Source organism: Capricornis sumatraensis, chromosome 22 (assembly GCF_032405125.1).
Source record: "Capricornis sumatraensis isolate serow.1 chromosome 22, serow.2, whole genome shotgun sequence".
NCBI lineage: Eukaryota > Metazoa > Chordata > Mammalia > Artiodactyla > Bovidae > Capricornis > Capricornis sumatraensis.
In genome coordinates, this window is record NC_091090.1 from 41,198,812 (window position 1) to 41,215,409 (window position 16,598).

The 16,598-nt window shown below is 43.2% G+C and overlaps 1 protein-coding gene across 1 annotated transcript in view; it reads left to right on the forward strand.

The window, feature by feature from the left end:
• Positions 1-12,490, forward strand: part of MBOAT1 (membrane bound O-acyltransferase domain containing 1) — a 114,889-nt gene extending 102,399 nt beyond the window's left edge. The window contains exons 12-13 of the mRNA XM_068960676.1: positions 2,175-2,326; positions 11,284-12,490. Coding sequence (XP_068816777.1) covers positions 2,175-2,326; positions 11,284-11,410 — 279 coding nt within the window. The 3' untranslated portion in view covers positions 11,411-12,490. The remainder of the gene's footprint in view (positions 1-2,174; positions 2,327-11,283) is intronic.
• Positions 12,491-16,598: the final 4,108 nt, after the last annotated feature.

The window sequence follows — 16,598 nt, forward strand, 5'->3', positions numbered from 1 at the left end:
AAAAAAAAAGTCCTCAAAAATGAGGTGAACATGTACCAAAGTAATTACAAGCCAGTGTATTCTAACTGTCAGATACAGAGCTTTGAATTTTATTTCATTTCAGTACTTGATAGTGATTCAGGTGCCAAGAGCTTTTAATGAGATTTGTTGAGCTGGTATTTTAGATGTGGGTTTAGGAGCCCCAACAAAGCTATTCACTCTTTTATTTTAAAAAAAATATGTTTATTGAGTGCCTCCTACATGCCAAGTGCTGTGATGGATACTGGAGGGAAAAATGGAGAACAGAAGGGATGTGGTCCCTACTCCTGGTCTACTGCTGGGAATAGAGACAACATCTAGTGTAAACGGGAAACATCTCGTATAAACAGATAACATCTTCCTGTTTGTTCAGTGGAGAAAGCGGGTAGAGTAGGATTTCTTTCAGCTGTTGACTCATTCTTGAATTCATCTGTTCGATTAATATTTTAGGAGCCCTTTTATATGTCAGTAGGTGCTGGGCTACTACAGTGAACAAAATTCTTCACCCATGGGGTTTTTATTAGGTTGGCCAAAAAGTTCACTCGTGTTTCTCCTTAAGCACTTGTAGAAAAATTTGTATGCAGCTTTTTAGCTGACCCAATATTTTATTTATATAAATGTTTGTTGTGTGAACGAGATGGATAATTGATTATCCTGATTAGCACAGTTTAAAGTTTCATAGCAACCCAGTTCAGTATTGTTGCCTGGGAAATCCCAAGGACAGAGGAGCCTGGCTCGGCTACAGTCCATGGGGGTCGCAGAAGAGTTGGAAATGACTTAGTGACTAAACAGGAACAATAACAGTATATATTGTACATACTTGTGCAGTGAAAGCAAGCATTTTCTTTTTTCCCATTCATATACCAACTTGGGTCATAAAACTAAAAAATAGATGGAAAGACAAAGGCTAGAATTTTTTTAATACATTCAGAGTATTATTTCTTAAAATGTCTTTCATTCAGTTGATCTTAATTGGTATAAAAACATTGATTTATTAGGTTGGGCCAAAAATTTGTTCGAGGTTTTCTGTAACATCTTTTGGAAAAGCCCAAATGAACTTTTGGGCCAACCCAGTATATAAAGCCTGTTGGGTGACCTTGGAATGTTTTCCACAAAGAGTCGGATAAGAGATGGAGAGAGGGTTGATAGAACAGTGTTTCCATTCCCCTCCCACCGCCCCCACCCCGCAAAGGGAGAATGAACTCAAACAGTTATGAAGTGTCTCAGGCCCAGGAAGTTACGTAATAAAATCTCTTACGTGCTTCTCAGTACTGCCCATGGATGGCCCTCCAGCCTCCGTCTAGAGGACCTTAGAGCCAAGAAGAGTCCTTACCCCGCTAGGCAGCCCTGGGATGGCTTTCCTGCTTTGGGGCTGACCTGCCTTTAAACCAGCCATTGTTTCAACTCTGTCTTTGGTTCTGGCATCTGGAAATCGGGTGTCTTTCTGGAACCAACTCTGTGTCCAAAGACCTACAAATCTTTTGACACCCACCATTTTTCATCTCAAAGAGTTCTGTTTCCTTGTCTCTAAAATGGGCATAATGATGCTTACATGATAGGCTCGTGGGGAGAGTCAGCGATGATACCCATAAAAAATTTGCACAGGCCTGGCATACTGTAAGCACTCAATAAATGGCAGCTCTCATTATTACACTATTATATTTCACCATTATTCAAAGGAAATAAGACACAGTGCAGAGACTTTTCTACAAGGATATACATCACAGAATTGTTTACAGAGTTTCCCATAATTAAAATTGTGTCAGATTAATATTTACTGACATAGAAAAAAGTCCATGCTATGTTGCTAAGTGAAAAAACAGGCTAACCATCTAGTGATGCCATTGGAAATGTAAATATGAATATGTATGAATAGAAGAGAGACTTCAAAGGGTTTTTCAACAATGCTTTTCTGGGAGATGTTAAAAAAAAATCTGACTCTGCTTAGTTGTTCTTTAAACATTTTTCTACAATGAATGGATGTGTACTTTTTAAAAATAACTATAATGGTATTTTTGGTTGAAAATAGAACTCAGACGGTTGGTAGTTTTTATCTCCTGTGTTCCTGAAGTATACTACATGCATGCATGGAATAAAAGTTTTTATTTTTTGCACCCCGCCACCCCCCCCCCCCCCACGACTTCCTTGGCAAGCAGGTGAGGAAAAACTACAGACATTACTTCCTTTCTTCAAAAGCCCTCAAGGTTGTTTATGACATAGTCACCTGGGCTGTCACTCAGCTGGCCGTCTCTTACACGGTGGCCCCCTTCGTTATGTTGGCCGTGGAACCCACCATCAGCTTATATAAGTAAGTGTCGCTTGTTCACGATTGCTCTGTAGAAAACTTGTCTGGTAACCTCTGTGTTTGACTTAGGAGCTGGTGAGCTGAATCAGCCAGTACTGACAGTTTCTATGTGCGGTTTCGATGGAAAAATGCCTAGAGAAAGCTTTAGGAGGAAGTGTCTGTCCTGGAGATGCCAACAGACAAACAGTAATGCAGGTGGGGCAGAGTGGCCCTCGAGCCATTCCTGATGTAAGTAAGGGATGCTTATCCGAAGGCATTTGTTTGGATTACAAGCTCAGAGGGTGAGTTCACTGCCCTTACCTGTTTCTCCTGGGGTTAGGCGCTTTTGGAGGCCGTGGGGCACCCCAGGAGGGACAGAAGCAGGCAGCAACTGGATTCACCCCACGGACGAGGCCTTTAGGGAAAGGATGTCAGGTCCTTGTATTCAGACACCAGCCTTCCTGCTGAACTGCAAACCTCTTCTTGATTACTTGTATTGTTTCACTCCCTGTTGAATTAGCCATATTTTTCTACTCTCAGAGAAATGGTTATGTGACCTCTGGCAAGTTATTAACCTCTTCTACCTGTGTTTTCTCAACTGTAAAATGAAGGTAAGAATAGAATTCATCACCTTTGTCAGGACTGAATAAGGCAGACGTGCAAGGGCTCAGCCCAGTGTCTGAGGTTGTAGTCTGTACTTGATAAATAGTGACTTGCGTCGTTTACTGATCTGCAGGGACTTTTGTAGGTTAAGTTTGGGCCATAGCTACAGTCAGAAAAGTGGCTTGGAAATAGACATGCAAAGGTGCCTTATGGTACATCAGAGACTGGACACACTGGTTAGGACTGACCAAAGATACTCTCACTGCTCAGTACAGGCATCAGGGTTTCCAGGTTGAAGTCTGTTTCTGTAATTCCAGTTAGGTCGTAGGAGTTATGTCCAGATGGAAGTTGAACTGGTTTATATAAAGATTTTTCTAGACAAGGGATGCAGGAATAGTGGGAAAAGAATTATAATCTTCGGCCAAAAAACCCTCAGTTCAGCTGCTACAGAGGTAGGAGCCATGAGCCGTCCCATCTGCACTAGGCTCCCTTTTCCCAGAGGCACCCACCCCCGAAGCCTGCACCACCTTGGTTTTCCCTCCGATGCCCCCTCCCTCCGAGCAGCCCCACTTGCTCACTGTTCTATTTTTCTTCCCCTTATCTAGTGCTTCCCTGGTGGGTGTCCACCTGCAGTGCGGGAGACCTGGGTTTGATCCCTGGGTTGGGAAGATCCCCTGGAGAAGGCAATGGCAACCACTCCAGTACTCTTGCCTGGAGAATCCCATGGATGGAGGAGCCTGATGGGCTACAGTCCATGGGGTTGCAAAGAGTTGGACATGACCAAGCGACTTCTTTCACTTTATCTAAGTGCCCTCCAGCCAGCATTTGCCCTTTATTATCTTGTACATTTTAACACTCTCTGAAGCAGCCTTTAAGCCCAGTCCAGCTATTCTGCTGGGCTGTCCAAGTTTTGGGCTTGGGTGCTAATTGTCTTTGTTAGTGCTCAGGTTACAAAAAGTCTCATAGGTTTTGAGGTGTCTGCTTCTAACTGGTAATCCTGGGTCCTTTTCCCCCATTTCTTTGGAGAGAAGAAAGAGGAGAGAGCTGCTAGTGAGGAGATGACCTTTTATAGAGAAGTGGAACCGTGAAATAAACAAGGAATTATGTTAAACAGTTTTTTTTTTTTTTTAAACAGGCGTTGACACACATTGATTTGCATTCCTAAGTCAGATGGCTAGGGCTGAGGGTTCCCCCAGTGTTTGGAAAATCTAAGTCACTATGCAGATAAAGAAACTGGGGAGAGGCGAAACATACCCACCCCAGCCCTGGTATTTTAAGCACATGATGTTGCTAGATGCAATATTTTTTTCCAGGAATATGTGTGTCATATTATAGCAGAAGTGCCTGTATTCAACTCAATATCATTTAATCAATCCCTGGGTCGGAAAGATGCTCTGGAGAAGGGCATGGCAACTCACTTCAGTATTTTTGCCTGGAGAACCCCATGGACCAAAGAGCCTGGCAGGCTGCAGTCCATAGGGTTGCACAGACACAACTGAAGCGCCTTGGCACAGCACAGCATGCTAGGCACTGCTCTAGACGCTGGGACTGGGAGGGTGAACGAAAGACAGAGCTCATTCCTACTTCTGTGGAGGAGATAGATTGATAGAAGTGATAGGAAATAACTGACAGATTTTTAAATACCCACCAAGATCAGACCCTTGAGTGAATGGTCCAAAGATTTTGTACCATGTCCCATGTACAAGGTGCATGTAACAAGAATCTGACTCTTGAGAGAAAGCATTGAGCTTTCTTTCCTGGAGGCTGCACCATGGGAGTGTGAAGCAGGAATAGAGTGTGTGGGGGTACTGAGGGGGCGGCTGGAGCACTGTGGGTTGTGCTGCAAACCCTGGGAGCAGCACAGAGAAGCTCCATTGTAAGGAAGAAGCCCTGAGAAACATGAGTGTGGGAAGAGTGTAGAACCAATCCGAGGTACAGCAGTGAGCCGAGGAGAGAATGGTAGGTATCACTATCCCTGTTGTTATTTATGGCCATGGAGGCTCAGAGAGGGTGAGTAATTTAACAGATGTCACACAGCAAAACCCAAGTTTCACTTGCAAAGTTTTTTTTTTTTTTTTAAACAGCAAGAGGAGCAGTGCAGTCACTAAAAGTTTCTGTAGGAGAAAATACTTTGGAAGAATGTTATCACTTGGGAGTCACACACAAGTGGTGATTTGTTTGTGGTCACATGCATTTAACCAACTAAGCATGCCAAATTCTATATGTAGGCAGGAGCTTTAGGGAAAGAAATCATTCAGTCCAGATCACTCTCAGGAGATTTCCATTTCCTTTTAAAAACAACCTACTTTACTTAAAACGCACACAAACCTTTGTTTAGAGTGAAATTGACATTTCTGTCACTTTTGTCAGTTTCAAGTAATTCAGCCTAAGTGGTATTTTGTTCTCCTCTTTGCTTATGTATATCATTTAAATTCCCTACCTAGGTCAGCTCTGTCCAGTAGAAGTTTCTACAGTGACTGAAATGCCATCCAGTAGGTTGGCCACCAGCACATGTGGCCACCGAGCTTTTGAAATGTGTGTAGTGTGACTGAGAAACAGTTTTCAACTTAAAATTCAAATTAATTAAAATTAGATTAACAGCTGCATAGCTGTTGCCAATGGCTATTATAGATTGCCTCTCAAAAGTGTTTTCAGAATCTTTTTAAAACCATTCTTTTTCAGAAACTCGTAGGAGAGACTCTCTGAATCTGGCCAGATCTGTTCCTCTCTTGGGGGTAATCTCAGGAAGTGGAGATGACTGGCAGTCGTATGCAGATCCGTTTCTCAGGATACCCTTCCTTGATTGACATTTAAGTGTCAGACGGGCTTTGTTTTCTGTCTCGTCACTTTTCAATCTGTAGTGACTAAAAATCCTGCTTTAGTCTAATTTTTTCCCTTGTAATTTAAGTGAGCCCCAAGTGAACATTTGACTGTATTATGAAAGAACTTGTGTTTCCACAAACATGGCAGAGTAGAAGGATTTGTGCTCACATCCCCTCAGGAAATCACCAGTAAGTGCTGAACAGCCATCGACCGAACAGACTGGAATCTACCCCAAATGATATATTCAAAGAAGCCACACGAGACGGTAGGAGGGGTGCTTGCACAGCACAGCCAAGTCCTATGTCCACCAGGTGGGCAGCCCATAGGCTGGAAAATAATTACATCACAGAGGTTCCCTCACAAGATCGAGTGCTGAGCCCACATCACGCTCCCCAGCGTGAAGGACCAGCCCTGCGAGGAGGGACCCCAGAGCATTTGGCCTTGAAGGTCAGTGGGGACCGAGTACAGGACTGGAGCTCCATGGGTCTGGGGGAGACAGAGTCCACTCTGGGAGAGCACAGACAAGGTTTTGTGCACCCTGGGAGCCAGCCCAGAGTAGTAAACTCCACAGGAGCTGGGACTGGACCTCCTGTGGGTCCTAGAGGCTCTCCTGTGGCGACAGGGGTTGGCTGTGGCTCACGGGGCCGGGGGAAGGGTAAGGACAGTGGCAGCAGAAGCCCCCAGAGAATGCTGACCTCTCCCAGAGGTCGACATTTTGGCTTCAAGACCTGGCTCTAACCGACGACCTACAGCTCCAGTGCTGGAATGCCTCAGACAGAACAATCAGCAGGCTACGAACACTGCCCCACCCATCAGCAGCCAGACTGAGGTCACCTTGTCCTTATGTTAGTCTCTCAGTTGTCCGACTCTTTGCAAGTCCACTGACTGTAGCCCGCCAAGGTTATAGGCTCCTCTGTCCATGGGATTCTCCAGGCAAGAATACTGGAGTGGGTTGCCATTCCCTTCTCCAGGGGATCTTCACAACCCAGGGATGGAACCCCAGTCTCCTGAACTGCAGGCAGATTCTTTACCATCTGAGCCACCAGGAAAGTCTCAGCCACACAGCCACCTCTAAACACACCCCTTGACACAATCCTAACCAATGCCAGACCACTTTACCTGCCTCCTGAGAAAACTGTATGCAGGTCAAGAAGCAACAGTTAGAACCAAACATGGAACAATGGACTGGTTCCCAACTGAAAAGGAGCATGTCAAGACTGTCTACTGTCACCCTGCTTATTTAACTTATATGCAGAGTACATCATGCGAAATACCAGGCTGGATGAACCACAAGCTGGAATCTAGATTGCTGGGAGAAATATCAATAACCTTAGATATGCAGATGACACCACCCTTATGGCAGAAAGTGAAGAGGAGCCAAAAAGCCTCTTGATGAAAGTGAAAGAGGAGAGTGAAAAAGCTGGCTTAAAACTCAACATTCAAAAAAACGAAGATCATGGCATCTGGTCCCATTACTTCATGGAAAATAGATGGGGAAACAATGGAAACAGTGACAGACGTTATTTCTTTGGCTCCAAAATCACTGCAGATGGTGACTGCAGCCATGAAATTAGAAGATACTTGCTCTTTGGAAGAAAAGCTATGACTAACCTAGATAGCATATTAAAAAGCAGAGACATCACTTTGCCAACAAAGGTCCATGTAGTCAAAGCTATGGTTTTCCCAGTGGTCATGTGTGGATGTGAGAGTTGCACTATAAAGAAAACTGAGCACTGAAGAACTGATGCTTTTGAACTGTGGTGTTGGAGAAGACTCTTGAGAGTCCCTTGGACTGCAAGTCCATCCTAGAGGAAATCAGTCCTGAATATTCACTGGAAGGACTGATGTTGAAGCTGAAGCTCCAATACTTTGGCCACCTGATGCGAAGAACGGACTCATTGGGAAAGACCCTGATGCTGGGAAAGATTGAAGGCAGCAAGAGAAGGGGACGGAGGATGCCATCCAATGATGAGTTGAATGGTATCACTGACTCGATGGACATGAGTTTGAGCAAGCCCTGGGAGTTGGTGATGGGCACGGAAGCCTGACGTGCTGCAGTCTATGAGGTCGCAAAGAGTCGAACATAACTGAACTGACAAGATCCTGACCCCCTGAATAACAAGACCCAGCTCTACCCACAAGGAAACCTGCACAAACCTCAGGACCAACATCAGCCACTAGAGGGCAGACATGAGAAGAGAAGCTGTGATCCTCAGGCCTAAAGCAAAGGAAAGAAAGATGACAGACAAAATTCAAAGTTAGTAGAAGGAAAGAAAGAAAGATCAGAGCAGAAATAGAGATGAATAATGGAAAAAAACTGAAAGCTTTTTCTTTAAGAATGTAAACAGGATTGATTAATGTTAGCCAGACTCATTAAGAATAAAAGGGAGAGAACTCAAATCAATAAAATCAGGAATGAAAAAGAAGTTAAACTGACACCACAGAAATATAAAAGATCTTAAAAGACTACTACAAACAACTATATGCGCATAAAATGGACAACCTAGAAGAAATGGCTAAATTTTTAGAAAGGTACAACCTTCCAAGACTGAACCAGGAAGAAAAAGAACAGACCTGTTCAATTTTAAGTACTGAAATTGAAACAGTGACTACAAATCTTCCAACAAATAAAAGTTCAGGACCAGATGACTTCACAGGCAAATTCTGTCATACATTTAGAGAGGAGTTAACAACAGTTCTTCCCAAAAAGTTGCAGAGGAAGGAACCCTAATGTGTGTCGCAGCACTGTTTACAATAGCCAAGATATGGAGGCAACATAAACACCCATCAGCAGATGAATGGGTAAAGAAGATGTGGTCCACGTAGATATGCATAAACAGTGGGTCCCCTGGACGAGGGCATGGCAACCCACCCCAGTGTTCGTGCCTGGAGAATCCCCATGGACAGAGGAGCCTGGTGGGCTACAGTCCATGGGGCTGCAAAGAGTCAGACATGACGAGCGACTAAGCACGTTACTCAGCCATAAAAAGAATGGAATAATGCCATTTGCAGCAACATGGATGGACCTGGAGATCATCACACTAAGTGAAATACGCCAGACCAAGGCAAAGACCATATCACCCACATGTGGAATCTGATTTTTTAAAAATGATACAAATGAACTTATTATGAAGTCAAAACAGCCTTACAGATATTGAAAACAAACTTACGGTTACCAAAGGGGAAATGTGGGGGTATGGAGGATAAATCAGGGGCTTGGGGTTAACACATACTACTATATATAAGATAGGTAACCAACAAGGACCTACTGTATGGCACAAGGAAGTCTACTCAATATTCTGTGATAATCTATATAAGGACAGAATAAGAATGAATAATGTATAACTGAATCACTTTTTCACACATTTGAAACTAACACATTGTAAATCAACTATAATCCAATAAAAGAAAAAAAAAGAATGAAGTTATCTTAGTTCAGGCTTCTATGACTAAATACTATAGACTAGGTGACTTAAAACAATAAACTTTTTCTTTTCCTTTGCAGTGGTGGAAGTTGGGAAGGTCAAGATCAAGGTGCCAGTAGATGTGGTTTCCAATGAGAGCTCTTTCTGGCTTGCAGAAGTCTGCCTTCTCGCTATGTCCTCACATAGCAGAGACCGATGGAGACAGGGACAGCGAAAAGATGGGTTGAAGGACAGTGAGAAGGACACAGAGACAGCTCACACTCTGATTTCCCGTTATTTTCTAATGAACACACTAATACCGTCATGGGGAACCCACCCTCATGGCCTCTTCTAAACCACATCACCTCCCTAAGGCTACTTCTTCCAATACCATCACATTGGAAGTCAGGGTTTCAACATATGTATTCAAGGAGGACAGAAATATTTAGTCTAGAGCAGACCCCTTCTCTGAAATCATTTTCAAAAGCAAAATCTCCTAAGTTGTCTTTAACTAGATAACGCTTAGTAAATTCAGTGTATAAGAAAGTGAGAATTTGTGTAGGAGTTTTTGTAGATCGCTGTGCCCTATTCATCTGTATATCTGGACATCTAGTTTAGTGCTAGAACACTATATAAATGTTAACTGAGTTCGTCCATAATAAAAAAAGATAAAGGGTTCTTTAACACTGGAGAGAAGTATGGAATGTCAGAATAGGTTACCAAACCTTCCTGGGAGGTTGAAAAGGAAATTTTAACCCTTTGACTTTCAGAATATTCAATTGTAATCTAACATAACTGCTCCAGGGTAGATTTGACCACATGTAAATGATTCAGGCAAAAGGCAAAAACAAAGTCTGTTTTCGGAGAGCAGACCCTGAAAGCTAGAATTGTCTCTGCCTCGGATGTGCCTATGAGAATCCCAGCTTATACTTGCAGAGCCAGTGTTTCCTTGTTGAACTGTTTTTCACTCTCAGTAATGTCCTGGTTTAAATAGTAAGTCAGATGACCACTCACCTGTGGCTGTTCACCCATCTGCTGGCTAAATTGCTACTATTCTGTCTGTACTGGTGTTTTCCATTCCCAAAAGAAGGGGTGGAGTCTTTGTCTTTTTATAGATCCCAGTTTAATCCTTCCTACATTCTAGGTGGCCTTCCCAGATAGATCAGGGGTAAAGAATCCCCTGTGATGTAGGAGATGCGGGTTTGATCCCTGAGTCGGGAAGATCCCCTGGAGGAGGAAATGGCAACCCACTCCAGTATTCTTACCTGAAAAATTCCATGGACAGAGGAGCCTGGTGGGCTACAGTCCATGGGGTCACAAAGATGACTGAGCAGCGGAGCGCACACACAGTACATACTTACGGAAAGAAGAGAAGATATGCTTGCTTCTGCTGGAGCTCTCGACTATTCTGTTGACCCGACCTTATAATCACAGAAGCTGGGGAATGAGATGTAAATCAGCTGTGGGTCTCTTGCCCCTTAACAGTATTTTCTTCTCCTCTTCAAAAAGCACTGGAGAAACTGAAAGTTCAGTTTTTCCAAACGGATATACAGCAATCATATAAAAGCTGTTATTAATTACTTCACTCACTGATGTGTACAGATTCACTGAACATCCACACTGTGCCCAGTACCACACTTAGGCTGTAAGTCCACAGACCTCAAAAATAAAACGTGTTCTAGTTTGGATGAAAATCATTGAGTCATGGGGTAGGCTTTGAAATCTGGACTCTTTGGGCTCATACTGTATACAAGAACCCCTGACACTTAGTGGAGGACACTGGCTAAAGTGTCAGTTGCTTTTGTGTTAGGGGAACATAGGGTAGGGCTTGAATTTGCATTCCATGCATCCTTATACTTTTAATATGGTGAGTTTCTAGCTGTGGGGTTAATGCTCTTGATATGCATATAACATCAGTGGGATATTACCACGTGTCTGTCTGCAGACGGGCTAGTTGGTTTGCTCTGCCCAGCTCTGAGGTTTTGGTCCATCCTTGGCCTGCTCAGCCACTGTACGGAGTTATCTGTGGAGTAGATCAAGGCAAGCCTGTGGGTGGTTAGGTCTACAGTGCCAAAGGATGATGTAATTGCTTCATGTGACATTTCCCTTGTATATCCTCATTTGAAATACAGTGTGTATGTTTCTTCCTAGGTCTATGTACTTTTACTTACACATCATCAGTCTCCTGATCATTCTATTCCTACCAATCAAACCACAAGCTCATAATCAAAGGCGGCCTCAGACTCTGAACTCTGTTAATAAGAAAAAAATGGATTGATACCTCCACCAAAAAAAAAAAAAAATGCTGAACACTTAAGACTGCAAATCATTGGACAGACAAGATAAAGACTCCAGAGTTCTCCAGTGACTTAGAGGCGATGTTTACATGCGTTTTTTTCTTGTTTTTAAGTGCAGGGAGTATTTTTATAAAGCCTTTTTGTACCATTAAATCAGCCATGCCCAGTTGATTTAATATTTTATAGGACATTTGGGTGGCATGGAGGTATGAGGAGAAAGTGCCAGAACTTGCAGAGACAGTGCATTCTGGGCATCTGGGTCTTTGTTTTTCTGGCATGATCTCCAGCCCCTGAAATCTGAATATTGGGAACCTGAGTGTCTGCTCCCGAAGTGAGACGGGGAAGCTGAGATGACTTGTCTTGAATACAGAGTACACCCAAGATGGCTGTGCCTTGGGAAGCCCCCAATCCTTTGACTTGTGACCTTACTGTTCTCCAACACATTAACTACACTCAGAAGACTTCCATGGAGGGACTGTGTGAGGGAGGTCTGCAGAATACTGAAAACTCGGTGAGCCAAGATCACCAACGTGAACGGACACCTGTATGGACTTAAAGTCAGGCATGTGCCCTGAAGGCGGCTGTGTTTTCCTTCCCCCGCCCCCGAGGGATGTAACCCTTCTTTCTTCTGCAATGAGCCAAGATTGAAAATCAAAGTCTCCTGTCCAGGTACAAAGAGGTCTCAGAGGGGTTACAGTTCCCCATTGCACAAGTACATGCCTTCTACTTGCCCACACGTGGTCCTGAGAAAACACCCAAATTTCACACCATGAAGGCAGGAGGATACCTTTTTATCATTTTTTTTTTTTTAAATAAAGTTACACTGAAGTTTAGGAAGAAGAGGCAGACATTTCTCTTCTCTTCCCTCACATCTTGGGAGTGTTCATGATCATAGCCATGGTGTTCACTTGGGCTGGTTTCCATTTTTCAGTTTCATAGCTGATTAAATTTGACATTGTTTGAGTTGAATCATCCTGCCTGAAAGCAGAGATTAAAAATGGTTTTCTTTTCTGTCTTTGTCATGAATGTGCTGTGGCTCCTTTGGGAAACTTCTACTAGGTGATATTCTACATGGGAGAGGAAATGTGGTATTAAATGTTATGGAAAATAACAATAATGATAATAAAACATGCTATCATGTTGCATTTTCAATCAAAAACCTTGGGAGGAGAGAATTTGTTCAAATAAGATGGTAAAAAGTTTCTTACTAAATGAATATTGTGTTTCTATATAAAAGAAATATTTCTGAAAAGCATTGCGTATTGTCAGTAGCATCTTGCCATTCTGAAGCATGTGTGCGCGTTTTGTGTGCGTGTGTGTTAACAAATGTGTACAAATGCGCTCCATGGATACTTTATGTCAAGCGCATGGATGGTTTTGGATTTTGGTTGGATTTCTGATCTTCATCCCCCTAAGTGCAGATAGGATTAACTTCCTTTTATAGATGAGGAAACAGTCAGGAAGATGGTTGCTAACTGCCCCATAGTCACAGACTTCATGGTTGAGCTAAGATTGGAATTCACGGTGGTCCCAGGAGGGCTGCTGGCCATGGGATATTTCCATGCTGGTGCTTCTCATTGGACAGTGAAATGTGAAATGATGTTCTTGTCCCTTAAAGAGTCCGGGGTGGCCTGCTGCTGCTCAGAACCTAAGCTCTAGTCCTGATGTGAGACAGTGGAAGTTAAGAAGTAGCACATGTGGGCCAGGGTAGGAAGCGCACCCAATTTAACCAGGTAACCTTCTGGGACTTCCCTGGTGGCTCAGATGATAAAGAATCTGCCTGCAATGCAGGAGATCTGGGCTTGATCCCTGGATTAGGAAGATCCCCTGGCAAAGGGAATGGCAACCCACTCCAGTATTCTTGCCTGGAGAATCCCATGCACAGAGGAGTCTGGTGGGTTATAGTCCATGGGGTCGCAAAGAGTCGGACACGACTGAGTGACTAACACTTCTTTCAGTCTTCTAGCAACCCTTCTTAGTGTCCTGAAAGGAATCTTACTGGATGCATGGTAAAAAGGTAGGTGCCTAACATCTGTCAGAGTCTGCCTCCAACAGGAATATTTTGAGGTACAAGACCAAAATGCATAATCTTGTACACTAGCAAAAATGGTATATATCGCCATTGGCATGGAGTGTGTGGAATAATCCATTTTACAATGAAATCCTTGAACTTGCAACGTGATTTATGTCTAGGTTTCACTGTATTTTAAGTGTCTTCTTTTCTGAGAGAAGAACTTCGGTGGCGAGAGGAGAGTTCGTCGTCCCTCTGCTTTGCAGGGGTCCCTCTGCTTTGCAGGGGTCCCTCTGCTTTGCAGGGGTCCCTCTGCTTTGCAGGGGTCCCTCTGCTTTGCAGGGGTCCCTCTGCTTTGCAGGGGTCCCTCTGCTTTGCAGGGGTCCCTCTGCTTTGCAGGGGTCCCTCTGCTTTGCAGGGGTCCCTCTGCTTTGCAGGGGTCCCTCTGCTTTGCAGGGGTCCCTCTGCTTTGCAGGGGTCCCTCTGCTTTGCAGGGGTCCCTCTGCTTTGCAGGGGTCCCTCTGCTTTGCAGGGGTCCCTCTGCTTTGCAGGGATCCCTCTGCTTTGCAGGGACTCTGCCAACCCCTGAGTCCTGGGCAAGTGGGGACCACTGGTCCCCTAAGTGACCACCCAGAATCAACTGTTTATTATGGAATAAAGTCAAGACTATGGAAACTGGGCTTAAAGATTGTCTGTGTCAGACAGTGCTAGGACCTGGGACGCATTTTTGATACTATGAGGCTTTACTCAGTAATAAAAGGATAACACATTGAAGAGCAATTCGTACCTTTTCCCCCCGAGAACATTGATCCATAGAAAAAAAATTCAATTTAGGACCCATATTTAGACAGAAGATGGGGACTATTTCTGTGGCTGTAGAGCTCCTAGTTTTTAGGTATGACCTAAATCAAATCCTTTGTGATTATACAGTGGAAGTGACAAATAGATTCAAGGGCTTAGATTTGATCAAGTGCCTGAAGAACTATGAATAGAGGTTCATAACATTGTACAGGAGGCGATGACCATAACCATCTTCAAGAAAAAGAACTGCAACAAGGCAAAATGGTTGTCTGAGGAGGCCTGACAAATAGCTGAGAAAAGAAGATAAGTGAAAGGCAAAGGAGAGATAAGAAAGCCTTCTTAAATGAACAATGCAAAGAAATAAAACAACAGAATTGGAAAGACTAGTGATCTCTTCAAGAAAATCAGAGATACCAAAGAAACATTTCATTCAAAGATGGGCACAATAAAGACAGAAATGGTATGGACCTAACACAAGCAGAAGATATTAAGAAGAGGTGGCAAGAATACACAGAGAACTGTACAAAAAAGATCTTCATGGCCCAGATAACTACAGTGCTGTGACCACTCACCTAGAGTGTGAAGTCAAGTGGACCTTAGGAAGCATCACTATGAACAAAACTAGTGGAGGTGATGGAATTCCAGCTAAGTTATTTCAAATCCTAAAAGATGATGCTGTTAAAGTGTTGCACTCAATATGCCAGCAAATTTGGGAAACTCAGCAGTGGTCACAGGACTAGAAAAGGCCATTTTTCATTCCAATCCCAAAGAAGAGCAATGCCAAAGAATGTTCCAACTACCCCACGATTGTGCTCATTTCACATGCTAGCAAGATAATGCTCAAAATCCTTCAAGCTAGGCTTCATTAGTACATGAACAGAGGACTTCCAGATGTACAAATTGAATTTAGAAAAGACAAGAACCAGAGATCAAATTGCCAACATCTGTTGGATCATAGAAAAAGCAAGAGCGTACTAGAAAAACATTTACTTCTGCTTTGTTTACTATGCGAAGGTTTATGCGAAAGCCTTGACTATATGGATCACAACAGACTGTGGAAAATTCTTGAACAGATGGGAATACCAGACTACCTTACCTGCCTTCTGAGAAACCTGTATGAAGGTCAAGAAGCAAGTTAGAAGCAGACATGGAACAACAGACTGGTTCCAAATTGGGAAAGGAGAATGTCAAGGCTGTATATGTCACCCTGCTTATTTAACTTATATGCAGAGTACATCATGTGAAATGCCAGGCTGGATGAAACTCAATCTGGAATCAAGATTGCCAGGAGAAATATCAATAACCTCAGGTATGCAGATGACACCACCTTTATGCCAGAAAGCGAAGAGGAACTAAAGAGCCTCTTGATGAGAGTGAAAGCTGGCTTAAAACTCAACATTCTTCTCCTTACGGGCCAGTCACCCTCTCGTTTACCATCTAACAAATTTCTTTTTCTTGCCTGAAAAAAAAAATTCAACATTCATAAAATGAAGATCATGACATCTGGTCCCATCACTTCATGGCAAATGGATGGGGAAGCAATGGAAACAGTGAGACTTATTTTCCTGGGCTCCAAAATGACTGCAGATGATAACTGCACATGAAATTAAAAGACACTTGCTCCTTGGAAGAAAAAGTATGACAAACCTAAGCAGTGTATTAAAAAGCAGAGACATCACTTTTGCCAACAAAGGTTCATATAGTCAAAGCTATGGGTTTTCCAGTAGTCATGTATGGATATGAGAGTTGGACCATAAAGAAGCTGAATGCTGAAGAACTGATGCTTTTAAACTGTGGTGCTGGAGAAGACTCTTGAGAGTCCCTTGGACTGCAAGGATATCCAACCAGTCAATCCTAAAGGAAATCAACTCTGAATATTCATTGGAAGGACCAATGGTGAAGCTCCAACACTTTGGCCACCTGATGCAAAGAGCTGACTCATTAGAAAAGACCCTGATGCTGGGGAAGATTGAGGGCAGGTGGAGAGGTGGGTTACAGAGGATGAGATAGTTGGATAGCATCACTGACTCAATGAACATGAGTTTGAGCAAACTCCAGGAGACAGTGAAAGATAAGGAAGCCTGGTATGCTGCAGTCCTTGGGATCAGAGTCAGGCATGACTGAGCAACTTAACAAAGAGTTTCGAGTTATCCTAAATATGTGTTGAGTTGATGAGCTTTAGATTTAAAAGAAATACAGTTTAGGGTTGTTTTTTGTTTTTTTTTAAAGGCCAGATCTAGTCATCAGTGAAATGAGAATCAAAACCACAGTGAGATAATCAACCTCATGCTAGTCAGAATGGCTATCATCAAAAAGAACACAAATAACAAATGTTGGTAAGAATGTGAAGATAAGGG